Here is a 20,345-nt window from a genome sequence, read left to right as displayed (position 1 = left end):
CTTTTCACCCTATAAATCTTGAGAATATATTTCATCAGTAGTAATGGTAGCAGGTTAACAACAGTGAAACTTCAAATGAATACAGTATGACTATCCAGATTTTCCCATTGATGTCCTTTGTATCTATCTATGTACTAATATGTAGATAGATATGGATATAGATATAAATATAGAAGTATGTTTTCCCCCCTGAGATTCTGTCATCACCCTTTGATTTTAATTGTTTTTCCCTTTAGTCTTCATTAATCTGTAACAGATTTTTCTCTTTGATACTGTTCATTTTTTTAAGACTATAAAACAGTCACAGATATCCCTTTGAATTTTCTGGTGTTTCTTTATGATTGGATTTGAGTTATAAAGTATTGACAGATACTATAAAGAACATAGTTTTTTCTTTGTACCTTATGGAAATGCATATTATCTTGGTTTGTCCTGTTATGCATGATATTAACTTTAATCACTTGAGTTGTAATTTATTGGGAGAGGCTTTGGGATCTTGAAAAATAATCATTTTCTCATAAAACTTTTCATAAAAGCTTTAGATTACATCAGTAATTCTTGACAAATTCAGTCATGACTGTGATAGTTATACATGCAGATTTTTCATACTGTATCATTTCTATGTTTTGTACTTGGCATTCTATAAGGAACAATGTTCCATTGTTATTGTGAACTTATGGCTTATTTATTCAGTGGGTCATAATCTTTTACTATGATTGTTTGGATCCTAATCTTTTACTATAATTTCAATCTCATGCTCCGACTACCCTATATTGGCTAATGGGAGCCTCTTCTGAGTGGTTTCTGGGACCATTTTAGAAAAGCAACTTTACTGAAATATAAGTTATATTTACAAATATTCCTATTGTGGGGAGCAACCGGACTAGACTGAGTTACTGGAATTAAGACTTATTCTATGCATCTGCTCTCCCACAATATGGCGCTGGGAGAGAAGTAAACAGCTTCCGCACAGCTGCCTCCAGTTCAACCAATAAACTGTAGGACTTGCTCCTGATTGGAGGAGAGCAGCGTACTCGGCGTGTGGGCAGCCGAGTTGGGATTGGCGGAGGAGGACTATAAAGGAGGAGAGAGACGGCATGCACCGGGAACATCTATGGGGAACATCTAAGGGAGCCCGTGCAGCCCCCGAGAAGGCCGGCCGGCGGTGTGCCGCTCCCCTGCGGAAGTGGGGAATGTGGCCAGGGGGAACTGCCCTTCCACGGAGGTGGAAGGGATAGTAGCCAACACGGGAAGAACCAGCAGCAAACCCGGGGAGGGCCGAGCAGACGAGAGAACAGCGCAGGGTCCTGTGTTGTTCCTCCACGAAGAGGGGGAGCGACACCTATCATTATCACCAACTCTAACCTTTTTATTCATTGTAGATTACTTTGCCTTTTCTAGAATTTCATATAAATAGAACTATTCAATATAAGAGTATTTTGTCCTTTTGTGGCTCCTTTTGCTCAGCGTTAATGTTTGTCAGATTTATCTATATTGTTATGTATCAGTTTCTTCCTCTTTATTGCTGAATGGTATTCAGTTAGTTGTATGTACCCCTTAATCCATTCATCTGTTGATGAATAAAATGTTTCACTTTTTTGCCATTGTGAGTATTGCTGCTATGTACATTTGTATAAGCTGTTATGATATACATATGGTTCTTTGTTAAGTAGATCCCTTAGAATGGATTGATAGGTCATATGGTAACTGTATATATAATACTATAAGAAACTGCCAAATTACCTGTTCTGTTTTACATTCTCAACAGTGTTACTTTCTTTGCTGTTTGGTAGGTCATGTCTTGTGGAATTTCTCACATTTTCTGTTTGGCTGATTGCTTTATCAGAGTATTCTTTAGCTTATAATCTTTATTTTTTTTCCTTTCTCAATATAGCTGATATTAAGAATTAGAGGGTTGGTTAGGATTAGGTTCTTTTGTGTGGGCAGGAAAGTAGGAATACTTCATGATGTGTTTATTTCTTGATGTATCACAGCAGGAGGAATAAAATGTGTGTCATTTTCAGGCATTTTGAAATTTAGTCTCAGTGTTAGCCTAGCCTTTCCAATGTAAACTATCCTATCAGTATTACTGTCATTAAAAGTCCTTCCCCAGATACATTATTTCAACAGGGTTTGTTCAGTTTTCAGAAAGCAGAGGAGGACTGGAAGATTTTATAGTTTTCACATGAAATAAAAAATTTAAAAAAATTATTTATTTGAAAGGCAGGAGAGACAGATCTTTCCATCTGCTGGGTCACTCCCCAAATGGCCTCCGTGGCCAGGGCTGGGCCAGGCCAAAACCAGGAGTCTGATTTATCTTGTTTCCCATGGGTGCAGGGTCCCAAATACTTCGGTCAGCTTCAGCTGCTTTTCTAGGCTCATTAGTAGGGAGCTGGGACTTGAACTAGTGCCCATATATGATGTCAGTGTTGCAGGTGGCAGCTTAATGCAGTATGCCACAGTGCCAGCCCCTTAGATTGGATTTTAAGTCTGATAAATCATATGTTGTTCTTTAAGTGGTTAAGGAAGCATAAAAGAGGGACCGGTGCTGTGGCATAGTGGGTAAAGCCTCTTCCTGCAGTGGCGGCATCCCAAATGGTGCCCGTTCGAGTCCTGGCTGCTCCACTTCTGATCCACATCTCTGCTAATGGTCTGGGAAAGTAGTTGAAGATGACTCAAGTCCTTGGGCTCCTCCACCCATGTAGGAGACCCTGAAGAAGCTCCTGGCTCCTCGTTTTGTATCAGTCCAATTCCGGCCATTTCGGCCATCTGGGAAGTGAACCAGCAGGTGGATGACCTCTCTCTGTCTCTCTGTAATTCTACCTTTCAAATAAAACAAATAAATAGGTTAAAAAAAAAAAAAAAAAAAACCTTGTAAAACTTGTAAAATAAAAAAACAAAAACCTAAGAGAAATTTTCAGATATAATATTGCCATTTTAAAATTTCCAGGGGCATGCATTTAGCTCAGTAGTTAACCTGCTGGTTGGGACAATATGGTGAAACTCAACACCCTGTTTAGGAAATGCACCTTACTTGGGTGGAAGGTGCGGTGCATCAGGTTAAGCCATCACTTGGGGTTGCCCGCATCCCATATTGTAAATGCTTGGGATTGAATTCTGCCTCTACTTCAGATCCAGCTTCCTTTCTAATGCACCTGGGAGGCAACAGGTGGCCAAAGAACTTGATTTCCTGCTGCCAATGAGGGAGACCTCATGGCATGGCCCTGGGAAATGAATAGCAGATGGAATCTCTCTGTCCAGTCTTCTTTTCCAACAAATAAAACTTTGGGGAAAAAAGATACATGCTACCTTACCTTAAAATGTATATGCCCTCCATAATTTCATCCATTGTCTAATTAGAAAAATTGAACTTGAATGTTAAAGTTTTTTGCATATTTGAAATTGCCTTGCAGTGTGACTCCACTGACATTCTTTGGAAGTAATTTTTTTCACTTTGTCTAATTGTCATGCATGTTATTTTTATGACTCTAAGTCATTCTTTTTTCTCCCCACATTAAATGATATTTCACTATTTGATAAAATCTGTCTTTGGATTGTTTTTGTTTTTTGATATTAAATTACTACCATGAACCTTTTAATGTATGTTTTCTAGTATAGAAGTGTAAGAGGCGCCGGCGCCGCGGCTCACTAGGCTAATCCTCCGCCTTGCGGCGCCAGCACACCGGGTTCTAGTTCCGGTTGGGGCGCCGGATTCTGTCCCGGTTGCCCCTCTTCCAGGCCAGCTCTCTGCTGTGGCCAGGGAGTGCAGTGGAGGATGGCCCAAGTGCTTGGGCCCTGTACCCCATGGGAGACCAGGAGAAGCACCGGGCTCCTGCCTTCGGATCAGCGCGGTGCGCTGGCCGCAGCGCGCCGGCCATTGGAGGGTGAACCAACTGAAAAAGGAAGACCTTTCTCTCTGTTTCTCTCTGTCACTGTCCACTCTGCCTGTAAAAAAAAGAAAAAAAAAAGTGTAAGAGGCTCTCGGGTAATTTTTTGCAGACTGCAACCTGTGAGTAGGTTATGAAATCAGTATATTGGGTCATGATCAGGTTTTAAAAAATAAACTGGGATGTGAAATTAAATATGGTTTATTCTAGGTTGAGGCAGAAATATTTGAAAAAGACTTTTAAGATAAGTATTGGGTATGGTAGAGCAAGGTTTAGGCCAGTGATTCTCAGTGGGAGTTCTTCCCTCTCCCCAGGAGATGCTTAACTTTGCTTAAAGCTATTACTATTTGACACAGTTGGGATCATAAATGGGTGATACTGACATCTAGTGGGTAGAGATTGAGGATGAATGAGAGACATCTTAGCTTGCACAGAATAGCTCCACATACCAGGATCTAAAGTGCTAAGACTGGGAAACTCTTATCTGTAGAATTTGCATTTATTTGCATTTATTAGATTTTTCCAAATTGATATCCAAAGCTGACTCCTTTTAGTTTCCTATCATTATATAAATGTTATCTTTTCTGTCTTTGTCAATATTTAATATTACAGGATCTTAAAATGTTTGTCAGAGTGGGAAAGATGAACGACTTTTTTTCATTTCTTAGGGCCAATATGAGCACCACTCTATTGGCCATTTGCATTTCTTTGCCCTATTTCTCATTGTTTTTTACATTGAATGGTTGTGTGTGTATGTGCACTTGAGTGAAACAAAGATACTTCTTATATGTGTGGGGAGGGGACTTCAAAAAGTTTAAAAACGGAATATTTAAAAGATAAGTTTATTTTGTTAAAAAAAGTTGAAATCAGGTATTTCAGGGGCTTCAGAAAGTTCACAAAATAATGGATATTATAAAATACTGTGCATGGATTTCAAAATTTGCTTCAAAATTTCCACAGATTTTTTTTGAAGTCCTCATATTCTAGATATAATTCCTATGTTGTGCTTTAGGTATCTTCTCCCAAGTTGTTTTGTGTTTTCATTTCCTCTTTAAAAGGAATGTCTTTTATTTAGAGGCATCTTTTTTGTAAACACTGAATATTTTTCAGGAATTCTTTATTACTGCAAACTCAGTAGTTTGGGAACTTCTTGAATCTTTAACAAGGCAGTCTTATTTAGTAGATGACCTCTTTATCTTTTCAGGGTGTTATTTTGCTTATTAGGATGTCTTTCTTTGCTAGTATTTTTTGGTGCCCTCATTTATGCCAGAAATGTTCCTGACAGATTCCTGTTGGATTTGCTAAGTTGTGTCTATGCCTGGTTACTGTCAACTAATTATAAAACAGGGGAGGGTGGTTATGTGTTTTTATAAAGATAATTATGTAATTTTATTGTAAACTACCATGCATAAAAATATCTTTATTTTTAAAAGGTTGGAGGCGAGATAGAGAAAAAAGAGAAGACCAAGATGAAGTGTCCAGTGTGAGAAGTGAGGGTGGTAATATCCGAGGTTCCTTTAGAGGCCGAGGAAGAGGCCGAGGACGGGGAAGAGGACGAGGCAGAGGAAATCCTCGATGTATGACATGATTTTTTGTTTTGCTAAATTAGATAAACTTTGAAAAAAGTGAGCAGGTCTTCTGTTAGTTTACCACTGTCCTATATTATGTTTTAACTAAATTACTTGATTAGTAAAGATTGTTTTATGTTTGTTGTTCTTTGAAGTATTTCACTTGGGTTTTTCTTGATAATAACTTTAATCTGTGTTTTTTTTATTTCTTTATTCATATCAAGTGAACTTTGATTATTCGTATGGTTATCGAGAACATGGTGAACGGACTGATCAACCATTTCAGACAGATCTTAATACCAGTATGATGTATTACTATGATGATGGTACAGGCGTACAGGTGTATCCTGTGGAAGAAGCATTGCTTAAAGAGTATATTAAGCGTCAAATGTAAGTTGATATCAGATGTTAAGCAGATGGTACAGTAAAATTCACTGCATTGTCAAATGTTACTGTCATCGGTAGTCTAATGTCATTTCTGATATTTACTACTAAAATTGAAGGATGTACTATTTAGTTGTATTTTTCCTTGCAATAGTAGTAAAATAGGTAAAGTATTTTTTAAGAAACTTGTATATAGTTTATGAATTTATATAAGTTTCCTGCTTTCTATACCTGTTAGGTATTTTCTCTGCCTAAAGGATATTATTTAACATATCATTTCATATATATATAGCTTTAATATGTATTGGAAGTTGAAGTGAAACTTGGCTCATTATTTGCAAATAGTTATGTACTTTAAAATTTGCAAATGAACATAGGTGACAAAGTTATGGCAGATGTCTTGACTTTCTTCTTGACTTGAATTCTAAGTGTAACCTTTTTTATGAGACATTATTGGGATGAGTAGTCAGTTCAGATTTATGTGATATCTCAAAATAGTTGCTTTCTGAGTACTGAATTTGAAATCAAGAGAATATTTGTTTTGGTGTCCTTAAGAAAAATAAACCTCTGCATGTTAGTACTGTATAGGGTGGTTTTCTATGTAATTTGAATAGTGTCAAGAAAAAGTTTCCCAAGTATTTTGAATAACCACCTTGCTAAAACTTGCATTTTTTTCCTATCCTTATAAATAACTGAAGGAAAAGGACTTTTTGAAAAGGCATTACCATTTTAAAAACATCTATTTTTATTATAAAGGAAAATGGACTCTTACTAAAACATAATTTCTTCATCAGCATCAACCAGGTACCTTCCTGGGACGCCTTCATGGTGGATTTGAATGCAGAGCAACTTGTTTATATTGTTCTTGCTTCTTCTGTTACAGTGGATGCAAACACTGAAGAAAAGGGCCTTTTTATGGGCAGAGAGTGCCTGGCATGTGGCTGCCAACTTCATACCACTATTCCTGTCTTTTTGTAATTCTTGCTGCCAGGTCCCTTCTGAGACCTGATAGTGGACATGCAACTCCTTGTCAGGATAATCGGCCGCCAATGTGCTCATACAAGTGAGGGAGGAGCAGTACTACTTCAGTGTTGACAAAATTTCTGATCATGCAGTGTAGAATCCAGAGCTTCCAAGGTAGGACATGATAATGTCCCCTAGGACACTGAGCAAAATATCAGACACGACATTGGTCATGACTCCTTTTTTGTTGTTGCTGTTACTGTTTCAGCTGTAGGATTTTTGGCAATTGTTAGTAAAGCACCAGGTTTAGGGTTATTTGTTAGTGTCATTCTTCAAATAGTGAAGATCTGGCTCTGAGGAGTCATGTTTGTGATGTTGTGTCACTGGGATTTCTAATAAAATATATAGATAGGCTGATTGAGATTTAGATTTTCATTTTTTAAAAAGATTTATTTATTTGAAATCAGAGTTACAGAGAGAGAGGGAGGGAGGAAGAGAGAAAGAGAGAGAAAAGTCTTACATCTATTGGTTCACTCCCCAAATGGTCGAAATGGCTGGAGCTGAGCCATTCTGAAGCCAAGAGCCTGGAGCTTCCTCTGGATCTCCCAGGTGGGTGCAGGGGCTCAAGTACTTGGACCATCCTCTACTGCTTTCCCAGTCACATTAGCAGGGAGCTGGATTGGAAGTAGAGCAGTTGGGACTTGAACCAGAAACCGTATGGGATTGCCGGCACTGCAGGTGGCAGCTTTACCCACTGTGCCATAGCGCCTAGCCCTAGATTTTCATTTTTGTTAAGTCACCTTAAACAGTTTCCTTACAGGGCTGGCATTGTGGTATAGTGGGTAAGCTGCCGCCTGTAACATTGGCATCCCATATGGGCACTGGTTTGTGTCCTGGCTGCTCCACTTGAGATCCAGCTCCCTGATGATGGCCTGGAAAAAGCAGCAAAAGATGACCCACATGCTTGGACCACTTCCACTCACATGGGAGACTGAAGAAGCTCCTGGCTTCTGACTTTTGCCTTAATCAACCCTGGCAATTGCAGCCATCTGGGGAGTAAACCACCAGATGGAATATCTGTCTATCCCTCTTTCTCTGGAACTCTCGCCTTTCAAATAAATTAACTAAAATTTTTTTTCTTTACATTTTTGGAAAAATTATGCTAAATGTGTTTTCTATTTTTTAAAAATTACTTGAGATACCGAGTCAGAGTTCCCATCCACAGGAATACTTCTACCACATTCCCACAGTGGCCAGGGCAGGAGCAGGGAGCACAGTCAACATGTCCTATGTGGGTGTCAGGAACCTGATCACCTGAGCCATCATTGCTGCCTCCCAGGGTCTATAGTAGTAGAAAGATGGAGTCAGGAGCTAGAATTCAGGTATTCAACCCAGGTATTTGATGTGGGACTCAGTTGATTTACTGGTTTTTAAAGTTATACATATTTATTTGAAATAATGTCAGAGTGAAAGACACAGAGAGATCTTTCATCTGGTGGTTCATTCCTCAAATGCCTACAACTACATACATTTCTCCCATGTGTGTGACAGGAACCCATGTACTTGGGCCATCTGCGACCTCCCATACATTTGCAGGAAGCTGGATTGGAAGTTGAGAGCAAGACTTGACTGCCACTCTGACATGGGATGTAGGAGGCCCAGGGGGTGCTTCACCCCCTGTTCCACAGCACCTGCCCCTCTCCCTGCAGTGTATTTTAAAGTAAAAGGCTTAACTCTTCTGAACAGATGAGTTTTTTAACTAAGTAAAATTTTATATATGCATATATTTTTAAAGATTTATTTATTTATTTGAAAGGCAGAGGCAGAGAGATCTTCTATCCACTAGTTCATCCCTTAAATGGCTGCAATGGCCAGAGCTGGGATGATCCAAAGCCAGGAGCCAGGAGCTTCTTCCAGGTCTCCTACGTGGTGCAGGGGCCCAAGAACTTGGGCCATCTTCCGTTGCTTTCCCAGGCATATTAACAGGGAGCTGGATCAGAAGTGGAACAGCCACAGCTCAAACTGGTACCCACATGGGATGGCAGCACTACCGGCGAGGGCTTTACCTGCTACACCACAGCGCTGGCCCCCAAATTTTGTATTATTAATTCGCTATTTTTGATGTCAAGTCGTTAAAAATTTTAAGATCTTGATTGTTTCTAGATGGGATACTCTCTTGGCATTTAGATATAGAGATTAATATGTTTTCAAACTGTTAGAAGTTTTAAAAATACATATTATTGGTAATAGGGTGATTTATAAATTTCTTCAGATGTTCTGATTTTACAAAGTACTACATTTAAAAGGCAGCTCATTTATTTAAGTAGGTTTGTATCTAAGAACAGTTGTGACTACCTCACATATCTAAATGTTGGAAGTTACCAAAAATTATGAATAGGGCTTTAGAGTGGAACAATATTCAGAATTTCTTCTAGACGGTTTTTTCCTTCAGTGATTAAGAAGACAAAATGAATTACTAGTGTTACTGAGTTGCCAGTAGATTTTACTAATCTTTTAAGAGAGTTTTATACTTTGATAAATATCAGTCAATAAAGAAAAGTTTGGATATTTATGTGGTGTTTTTATTTCCCTCCAGTTAAATACTGTTCAAATCTAGTTTTCAGTCATAGGTGCTTACTTTTCAAAGTTAATATTTGGCCAAAATAATTATAGGGCATCTTTAGTCATTGAATTTTACACCCAAAATAGGATCTTAGTGTGCTTTTTCATAACTTGTCCTATCCCTCTTTGAAAACTTTGTGATTTGGAAACAGTATAGGATTTTTAAACCATAGGCCATATCATTCTTGGTATCTTTTTGCTTGTTTGTTTTACATTTCCCCCTACTTACTGTCTTGTTGTATTTTGTTATAATCCTGTTTTCATTATTCTATATGGAAGATGTAATTTTATTTTGTGTTTCTCAAGACTGTTATTAAATGTAATCTGAATACTACCTTAGCATCTTGGAATTTGTAGTTCTTGATCATACTGACAGTTTGTTTCCACATTCCTTAGGAAATGATTAGTGATTCTGTGCGTGAAAAGACAACTTACATATTTAAGCCTTTTTTGTATTTTTCTCCACATGTTTGATGGTGCTACTGATATGATTAGCTATATTCTTTTTACTTTTAATGTCTTATAGTTCTGCTCATCAAAAAAGGGAGAGAAGTTGAATTATTTAAATATATAATTGTACTGATTGCTAGGGTTTAGAAGTATTTAAACAATATCAATCCTTTGACAATTTAGAAAACAAAACAAATTGTACTACAGGTGATTTTGACAGATTGTTCCTATAGTATACAATTCTCAGTGGTGCAAAAAAGATGGAAGACAATGTGTTGGCTTGCACTCAGCTTGTTATTTAGTATTTAGATGAAGCAAGTAGTAAGTAGCTTTAGTGACAATTTTTAATAGGAGTTTTAAATGACTTTTTTTGCAGTATTTTAAAGTAAAAGGAGCTGCTTAGTTCTATGTACTGAAGTTAGAAGCTGATAGAAATGGAAGTTAATGTTTTTCTTAAATAATCAATATTTAAAGTTTCTACCTTGTGTAAGAATTCTTAATTGAATAGAATTTTTAGTGTTGTTTGTACTATCTTTGTTGTATTAGACCATGTTCTGTTGTAATGTTAGTGGTTGTAATGCAGGAATGACAGATACTTTTAGTTCCTGTTGTGTAAATACATGACACTAAAGTTTAGTTTCTTATTTCTCTTTTCAGTGAGTATTACTTCAGTATAGAAAATCTAGAACGGGACTTTTTTCTTCGGCGAAAGATGGATGAACAAGGTTTCTTGCCTATTTCCCTGATTGCTGGTTTTCATAGAGTTCAGGCTCTCACCACAAACCTTAATCTCATCTTAGAGGTACTCATTTAAAAAGAACTTTTCACTCAATTTTCCTGTGAACATAAAAGCACTTGAAAAGATAAACTAGGTTTTTTTTTTTTTTTTTTTTTTAAAGATTTTGTATATTTGAAATAGTTACACACAGAGAGAGAGGGAGAGAGGTCTTCCATCTACTGGTTCACTCCCCAACTGGCCTCAATGGACAGAGCTGTGCTGATCCAAAGCCAGGAGCCAGGAGCCTCTTCTGGGTCTTCCCATGTGGGTGCAGGGGCCCAGGGATTTGGGCATCTTCTGCTGCTTCCCCAGGCCATAGCAGAGAGCTGGATAGGAAGTGGAACAGCTGGGTCTCGAAGTGGAGCAGCTGGGTCTCGAACCGGCGCCCAATTGGGATGCAGGCACTGTAGGAGCAGGTTTACCCACTATGCCACAGCACCGGCCCCAACATTTTGCATTCTGACCTGAGCTCTATAGCCTGATCAGCAGTTGATAGTGTCAGTTTTTCAAATAATAAATGTGTGTTTGTCATGTTTTATTTGCATTTCCCTAAAGACTAATGCATTTGAGCATATTTCCATATACTTGTCATTGGTGTACCTTATTTGTTAAAGTATTTGCTTCACTGTATTTATTTGAAAGACTGGGACTGAGAGAGAGAGAGAAAGATAGGGAAAGAGATCTGTTTTTCTTAGATTTTTATTTATTTTATTTTGAAAGAGTTAGAGACAGATATTTTCCATCTACTGTTCGCTCCCCCAAGTGGCTGCAACAGCTGAGGCTGGGCCAGGCTGAAGCCGAGGGCCTAGAACTCTTTTTGGGTCTCTCTCTGGGGTGCAAAAGTCCAAGGACTTGGGCCATCCTCCAGTACTTTCTTAGGAACATTAACCAGGAAACTGGATTGGAAATGGAGTGACTGGGACGGCACCCATATGGAATGCTGGTATTGCAAGCTGTGGCTTCACTTGATGTGCCAGAATGCTAGCCCCAAGAGTGAGATCTTCCATCTGCTTGCCCACAGTTGCTGGGGTTATGGAGGCCAGGCCAAAACCAGTAGCCAGGAACTCAGTCCATGTCTCCCACGTGGGTGGCAAAAACCAAGTATTTGTGGGCTTTTATCTGCTGCCTCTCAGGTGGATTGTCAGAAAGCTGGATTGGAAACACACACAGATCTCAAACATTCTTTTTTTTTTTTTTTTTTTAATTAATTAAGTCAGAGTTACACAGAGAGAGAGAGAGAGAGAGAGAGAGGTCTTCTATCAGATCGTTCACTCCTCAGATGGCTGCAATAGCCGGAGCTGTGTCGATCCGAAGCCAGGAGCCAGGAGCTTCTTCAGATCTGTAGGGGCCCAAGGACTTGGGCCATCTTCCACTGCTTTCCCAGGCCAGAGCAGAGAGCTGGACAGGAAGTGGAGCAGCCGGGTCTCGAACCGGCACCCATATAGGATGCCGGCACTTCAGGCCAGGGTGTTAACCCACTGTGCCACAGTGCCGGCCCTTCTAAGTAGTAACTTAACCCACTGCGCCACAGTGCCACCATGTTTAAATCCTTTGTTTATTTTTATTGAAGTGCCTTTTTTTTTTCTTTTTTTTTTGACAGGCAGAGTTAGTGAGAGAGACAGAGAAAGGTCTTCCTTCTGTTGGTTCACCCCCCAAATGGCCGCTACGGCTGGCGCTGTGCCGATCCAAAGCCAGGAACCAGGTGTTTCTCCTGGTCTCCCATGAGTGCAGGGCCCAAGGCCTTCCTGGGACACAGCAGAGCTGGACTGGAAGAGGAGCAACTGAGACAGAATCTGGCGCCCGAACTGGGACTAGAACCCGGAGTGCTGGCGCCGTAGGCAGAGGATTAGCCTAGTGAGCCGCATCACCGGCCTGAAGTGCTTTTTTGAAAAATAGTTTTTTGTTTGGATATGAGCTCATCATGTATAAATCACAACCCCCCTCAGTTTTATTTTTTTCCATTTTATTGACAGGTTTCTTTGAATAGCATGTTTTTTTGAACACACTTATGCATTATGCTTTTTTTTTTTTAAGAGTTATTTATTTGGGGCCAGCGCCGTGGCTCACTGGGCTAATTCTCTGCTTGTGGTGCTGGCACCCCGGGTTCTAGTCCTGGTTGGGGCACCGGATTCTGTCCCGGTTGCTCCTCTTCCAGTCTAGCTCTCTGCTGTGGCCCGGGAAGGCAGTGGAGGATGGCCCAAGTGCTTGGGCCCTGCACCCATATGGGAGACCAGGAGGGGGCACCTGGCTCCTGGGTTCAGATCAGCGCAGCGCGCTGGCCATGGTGGCCATTTGGGGGTGAACCAACGGAAGGAAGACCTTTCTCTCTGTCTGTCTCTCGCACTGTATAACTCTGCCTGTCAAACACACACACACACACACAAATATTTCTTTATTTGGAAGTCAGAATTAGAGGGAGAGAGGTCTTCCAACAGTTGTTTTGCTCCTCAAATGTTCATGGTGGCCAGGGATTGGGCCAGGCCATAGCCAGGAGCTTCTTCCAGGTATCCCGTTTCGGTGTGGAGGCCCAAACACTTGGGCCATTTGAGGAGTGAACCAGCGGATGGAAGATCCCATCTGTGACTCTCCAATTCTGCCTTTCAAATAAATAAATCTTAAATAAATAAATAAAAATACACATTTTTTAGAAAAGCTTTTAATCCTAATTTTAAAGTTATGCACAGCTATGAAAAATTAACCTGTTAATTAAGTACTGTTCTATTATGAGGGAGTTTCTAAATGCTTATGGAAAAATGTAATTAAAATAGTTTCAGGACATTTATTGGTCTAATGGTTAAGATGCCAGTTCAGACATTCAAGTTGGGGCAAGTGTTGTGGCACAACAGGTAAAGTTGCTACCTGCAATGCTGGCCTCCCAGATGAGCACTGGTTCATGTCCCAGCTGCTCTGCTTCCAATGCAGTTCTGTGCTAATGTGCTTGGAAGAGCAGTGAGAGATGACCCAAGTACTTGGGCACCCACCATCCATGTGGGAGACCCTGAAGATGCTCCTGGCTTCAGACTAACCAGTCCTGGCTGTTTCAGTCATTTAGGATGTGAACCAGCTGGTGGAAGATTTCTGCCTTTCAAATAAAAATAAATAAGTAAAAAAGAAAAACAAACTTGAGTTCTACATCAGAGTACCTTGGGTTCAGTCCCTGGCTCTAGCTTCTAGTTCCATCTTCCTGGTAATACAGCCCCTGGGAAGCCCCTCTGAAGGCTCAAGTAAGTAACTCGGTTGTTGCCACCACATGGGACACTTGGATTGAGTTGTTGGCTCCCAGGTTTGGCCCAGTGCAAGGCTCTTGCCAGTATTTGTTTGGGGCTTTCTTGTTTCTGATGCCTCTCTGCTGCCACCCCCACACCAAGTTTGTTAGTTGAAATTCATGCATATTTGTTCCATAATACACATTTTCTCTCAACATTTTGAAAATCCCTCGTAGGCATGGATTTCAAAAGTATTCTCCACTGAAATGAGCTTTGCTTCCATTTTTCATGAACTTTTTGAAGGACCCTCATTAAAGGCATTTGTGATTACACATGTGTTCACAAACTAAAATATTTTGAGGAAATTTTGATCTTGTTTGATTTTGTCCTTATACTGGAACACTAATTTTTTTTTTTTTTGGTGGGGTGGGGGAAACACCATAGCCTAATGGCTAAAACTGTTGTGGACAGATAATGAATGGTTTTATTCCTAGTGTTGCATCACACTATGTCTGGTCTTTTATTAAGCTTCTTTGAGCTTCAGTTTCCTCATCCATAATTAGGAATAACACCTACTTTTGGGGGGGAATTGTGAGGAATTTTGTGTGCATGTGTTACTGTGTAAAATACAATGTGTACATTTTACTTATATTTTTAAGGGAAGAGAAAGGAAAATAGAGATGAAATCTGAAAAAAAATTAACAGTAAAACTTAATTGATAACAAGCCTTTTGCTTCTAGTTGATGCAATAATCTTTGAATGACTATTCCAGTTGTGAAAACATGTGCTGTCAGTTAAATAAGTGATAAATCAAGATATTTATTACTTTGCAGGGGTAGGGAATGTCCACCCTTCAGGCCATATAAAACCTGCAAGATAATTTGGTCTGGCCCTGCCAAGGCAACTGCAGGTGGGACTTGAAACTCTAAATAAATCTACTGCAGGCTAATTTTTACATCGATAATTTTGTTTGACCTGTGAATGATTATAAATATACAATGGCCCTTGAAGGAAAAAGTTCCCCACTCCTGCTTAAAGGAACAACTTTTTTTTTTCCCCCACAGATTTTGTTTCTTTGAGAGGTAAAGTTACAGACAGAGGGAAAGACAGAGCAAGGTCTTCCATCTCCTGGTTTACCCGCAAAATGGCTGCAATGGCCGGAGCTAGGCCAATCTGAAACCAGGAGTTTGCTCTGGGTCTCTGACATGGGTGCAGGGTCTCAAGCACTTGAGTCATCCTCCACTGATTCACAGGTTGTAAGCAGAGAGCTAGATGGGAATAGGAGCAGCCAGGACACCAGCAGTGGCCTGTAAGGGATGCTTGTGCTGCTACTACGCCTGCTATACCACAGCACCAGGCCCAGTAAAAATTTATTTTAAAATTTTCTGTAAGCAGTTAATTCATGGGAATTATTAGAATCACTAGCTGTAATAGAGTATAGTATTTCAGGTTTTCTAATTTTTAGGATTTTAGAAGTATAGGATGTGCAATGAAAATTTATTGTGAAAATTCCTTTTAATAGGCACTGAAAGATAGCACAGAAGTAGAAATTGTGGATGAGAAAATGAGAAAAAAGATAGAACCAGAAAAATGGCCAATTCCAGGCCCTCCTCCACGTAATGTGCCACAGACGGACTTCTCTCAACTGATTGATTGTCCAGAGTTCGTACCAGGCCAAGCCTTTTGCTCACATACAGGTAACAGCTTTTCTTCTAGAGCAAACAGTGTAACAGTGGGCTATTTGGTCCATTTACCTATATATTTTTTTTAAGTTTAATTGGCTTCTGTAGGATAATTAAAGATAAATAAATGACTTTTGATGCTCCAAGTTCTATTCTTATTGCTTCCCACATAAAACTCTAAGTTAAATAGGGATCTAAGAATTATGAATGAAATTTCCTCCTGTTTCTTGTTCAGAAAATTATACGTGTACTTTGTCACGTAAGGAGTTTATACTATCTTTTAATTTTACTAAAGGACCATGGGTATATTATCCTACTCTTCCCCTTGTAAATTGTAATAGTCTGGAAGGATTAGAATAGTCTACAAATTTTATGCTCAAATGGTATAGCTTTCCTTTAATTTTGTTACAATGTGCTTCAAACTTATTTCATTTCGAAAAACTAAAATGAGTACATTCTAAAGAAGAATTGGGGTTCTCTTTATCCTCCTTGTGTTTAGAATTTCCAAAAACTGCTTTAATGTTAATAAATTTTTTCCTGGATCATTTTTAAGATATTCCCTCTTGGGAAAAAATGTGTGCTTAAACTTTTTTCAGTCAGGGTGATGATCTACTGATGCTCTTGGATGTCATTTGATCGGAATATGCAATGGACTAGGTGATTCACTGCAATGCGTTATAAACATTGGAACAAATCGTGCTGCAGAAATGAGAGATCGGACTGTCTTCTGTGCAAGAATGTCTACTCAACTCCTTGTGGAGGAGGTTGGGCCAACACGACAGCAGAGATAACCACCTTTGCGATGCTGTGAGACAGACCAGAGGACTGCTATTGTTTCTATAGGGGCTGCCCATTTCTGTGTAATTGGCCTGGGCTGCATGGGCTACTTTTATTCACGGGTGGGAAAGTTAATTATTATTCTGGAAATACCACAAGATTCTGTTTTTTGTTTCCAGGCTTATGTACTTATGTCCAGATCAATAAAGCAGATAAAGAGAGGTTTGAATAGCATTTCCCAGAGTGTTAGGTCCTTTGCTATTTGATTTGTCCTTCAGCATGGTGTACATTGCAAAACTGACATGTTGTCATGATACTTCGTAAGGACTTTCAGATTTGTTAGCATGGACACTTGATTGGGTAAGAAACTGAAGATATGAATGAGGATTTTTTTCTTTACTCTTCAAAATGTATTTTTAATATATCAATATGAGAGACTTGCCCGTCAGAGCATTGATGATGGACAGTCTCACAGGTATTTTTATCTTATATTTCTTTGTCAGCCCTCTGCTTCTAATCCCAGCAAGCAACTTGGGCAGATGTTTTAAAGTTGAAGAAAAGTGACATTGTTTTAGAGTTTTTTTGTTTTGTTTTGTTTTGTTTTTGAAGGTATAATGGCTGATTGTATAAGTAGATTTATTTATTGTGTAAACTTGGGGTCCAAGATGACATTTTTAACCAGCTTATGAACAGGCATAGGGTAATGGATAATACAGAAAATCCTTTTTCTACAGAGTAGCTAAGATCAGTCAAGTTGGTGATAACTTGTCCAATAACTATTTATGCATTATTAATAAAATTACAATGATAAAATCATAATGTCTTGTACATTTTTGTGTTTTTTATATACTCAAATTCATACATGTCCATATTGCATGAAACAATGTGTATTTAAATGCTAAAATTTTTAGGTTCTTTACACATCAAATTAGATGATTAAGGAAGAAATACTGAAAGAACATTCTTAGAATCATACTAATTCTCATTATGTCATAGGAATAAATATGTAAATAAATTTTTCCAAGAATCTCCTAATTATTGACCTTAATTCCCTTGTGTAAAGAACCTAGATTGCCATGGTCAAGGGAGAGTAGTATGTTACCAAAAGTCTGAAGTGAGAATAAGGGATAGGAAGTGTAGGCTGACTTTATATATGTACCTTTAGGTAGAAAAAAACTAATGAAACTTTCATATATATCTTTCATCTCAGATTAGAAGTCCTTAAATTTTAGAAACATAACCCTTGGTGTGTACTTTTTGAGGGATTTATATGGTAAGATATTTTAACATGGTCCTTTTCATCAAAGAAATTAAATTGTCTATTTTTTCCTCATTGGAGGTTGAATTGTCTAACATGGGTTGACATTTGCACTGGCAGAAGACCTTAATGCACCACAAAAGGCTGATTATGGGAATGGTAAGATTACTTTTGCAATGTAGGCCTTTGCAGTGCCGTGGATTTAGTACTGTATTATCAATTCTTGAAAGGATTTGGTTCATCAGAGCTGAGAGGTCTGGTATCTGGCGATATTGACTTTATTGTTTTTGAAGCTATGGGACTTCATTTAAAATCTTGATGGACAGCAGTCTTCTTCAAAGCTCCACACATCAAAAATAGAATCCTCTTAAAAACTTCTTAGAGTTACCCAGAACAGTGATTTCTCCCATGGTGGGAAAAAGAATCATACTAGATAAATATGGAATATGTATGGTGATTCGTCTTGGGAGAACCAAGTTGATAATTTTCATTTGATAAAACCAGCAAAGATAACTTTTCTGTGTTCTCGGAATTGTAACTTGTTTTAAGATATGTATCTGAATCTTTTGTTTATAAATTAATGTCAGGTAACTGCAATCATTTAAACTCATTTAGTATTGGAGGATTGTTACTGTTGCCCTGAAATTTCACACAAGTGTGTAGTTTGAAATCTTCATTGTAAAAGAACACAGATCAGAAAACAGCATATGTGCTGCTTATTAAATGGTGAACACCTTTTAAAGTCTGATCCTAAGACTTACCCAAATTCTTTGATATTCTGATATTTCATTTCTAAGCACATGTGTTGTGAAAGTAGTTAAGCACTTCATGGTGGAAGCATAATACAAACGTGAAGAACATTTAGCTATGATATAATAAACTGTTAGGCGACTATTAAAAGATTTAACTTTTCTGTTAAAAGTAGCTACTGAATTTCCTGCCACATGCTAAGTGCTGTTCTTATCATTTGTGCATGTAGTATACATAGTTATTTAGTTAATTCTCAGAATAGCTATATAAGGAACTGGATAAATCCGCAAATGATAACAGGGGTAGTGATTCTTAGTCTAATTTTAAAGCTATTCATTATATGGACATACGTAATTCACAGTATTATAAAGTAAGTTCTCTGGACTTAGTGTGATTGCTCTAACTAGACTAGTAGCTTAAAGATTGTTTCATTTATACTGCTTTTGTGAATGAATTGGTGATATATGTTCCATTAAGAAAACTGTAGAGTGGCAGTGTTTGGTAGAGTGAGCTGTACACAAAATTTGAAACATTTTAGTAGCTGTAGAGCTACTAAATTTAATATTTTCAGTAGTTAATTTAGTTCAACATCCAAAAATTACAACATACTCAATATGAAACTTATGGTACTATTTTGGGGATGAAAGGGACACCAAGTCTTCGAAATCTTTGTGTTTTATACCCAGCACATTTTCTGACTAGCCACATTTCAAGTGCTCAATAGCTGCATATAGCTAGTGCCTACCATACTGAGATGCACAGTTCTAGATCTTTTTTCTATTCTAAAACAAAATACCTTCTTTAAAAGTAATGCAACCTGGTGGTTGAATCCATGTGTCCATAAAGCCATCTGATTTTATCATGTGGATGAGAATAAAATGTTAGAAAACTTCTCAAACCCAGTCCTGAAATGTTCCTTTCATTTAGAAACTAAAAAAAGGATTTTTGGTATCTAAGCTTAGTTTTATACATGTAACATTCAACTCTGCATATTTTCAGTGAAATGACTAAGAAGTAAATAATATTTAGAATTTTATAGTATACATAAAAATAAATTTTGCGGGGCCGGCCCTGCGGCTCAAGAGGCTAATCCTCCGCCTTGTGGCGCCGGCACACTGGGTTCTAGTCCCGGTCGGGGTGCCGGATTCTGTCCCGGTTGCCCCTCTTCCAGGCCAGCTCTCTGCTGTGGCCAGGGAGTGCAGTGGAGGATGGCCCAAGTGCTTGGGCCCTGCACCCCATGGGAGACCAGGAGAAGCACCTGGCTCCTGCCTTCGGATCAGCGCGGTGTGCCAGCCGCAGCGCGCCGGCCACAGCGGCCATTGGAGGGTGAACCAACGGTAAAGGAAGACCTTTCTCTCTGTCTGTCTTTCTCTCTCACTGTCCACTCTGCCTGTCAAAAATAAATAAATAAATAAATTTTGCATGTATTTGAGATTTACAACATAATATTATAGTATATGTTTTTCTAAAACAATGTCCAAAGTAAGTTAATTTTGCTTCCTCTGACCTGAAGATGAATCTAACTTAAAACATTTACGTTTTTTCCTGAAAGTAAAAGAACATAAGAGAGATAATTTAGAGATTATATTTTGAGTGTATAATTATTTTGATTAAAAATAAACCAGAAGTTGCAGGGTTTTGGAGAAAGGCTTTTTAAATATCAACAGTTTTTAAACATCTTAAGTGTTGTGTTTGGAATTTTGGACTTTAATGATGTGACTCTTCATAGTACAGGTATGAGCCAAGATAGTAAGTGGGCATACTACATTCACTGCTTGAAGCCAAGCCTTGTTAAAGGACATATGGAAAGTAGGAGCAATGGCTGCTTTCATTCAAATCCTAGTAGAATAATTAATTTTACCTTAATACATGTGTGTTTAACTTAATTATGATTTAAGAGTATTTGAGAGTGCAATTTTATAAAATTTTAATCTAAGATTTCACAGAAAACTTGATTCCCAAAGAGACGTACTGTTAAAATTAGTGACTTAGATTGATATTTATGAAATGCTTGAATGTA

At 38.5% G+C, this 20,345-nt stretch overlaps 1 protein-coding gene across 25 annotated transcripts in view; it reads left to right on the top strand.

Annotated features, from left to right (window-relative positions):
- Positions 1-20,345, top strand: part of LARP1B (La ribonucleoprotein 1B) — a 163,628-nt gene that overhangs the window by 16,584 nt on the left and 126,699 nt on the right. For 18 of the 25 annotated variants that reach the window (XR_016211973.1, XR_016211972.1, XR_016211976.1 and 15 more), the window contains 4 exons: positions 5,321-5,464; positions 5,680-5,845; positions 10,532-10,676; positions 15,381-15,555. Coding sequence is in view for 15 of the 25 variants with exons in the window: in XM_070047594.2 (XP_069903695.2) it covers positions 5,321-5,464; positions 5,680-5,845; positions 10,532-10,676; positions 15,381-15,555 (630 nt within the window). In the remaining 10 variants the exon portion in view is untranslated. Of the gene's footprint in view, positions 1-5,320; positions 5,465-5,679; positions 5,846-6,722; positions 6,977-10,531; positions 10,677-15,380; positions 17,735-20,345 lie in introns of those variants that run through there. The other 7 variants (XM_070047598.2, XM_051819865.3, XM_070047599.2 and 4 more) reach the window with 5 other exon arrangements.

This window comes from Oryctolagus cuniculus, chromosome 8 (genome assembly GCF_051225735.1).
Source record: "Oryctolagus cuniculus isolate XC-2025 breed Fujian yellow rabbit chromosome 8, ASM5122573v1, whole genome shotgun sequence".
NCBI classification, from domain to species: Eukaryota; Metazoa; Chordata; class Mammalia; order Lagomorpha; family Leporidae; genus Oryctolagus; species Oryctolagus cuniculus.
Note: the sequence above shows the minus strand (reverse complement) of the source record. Positions and strands in the feature narration are given on the sequence as shown.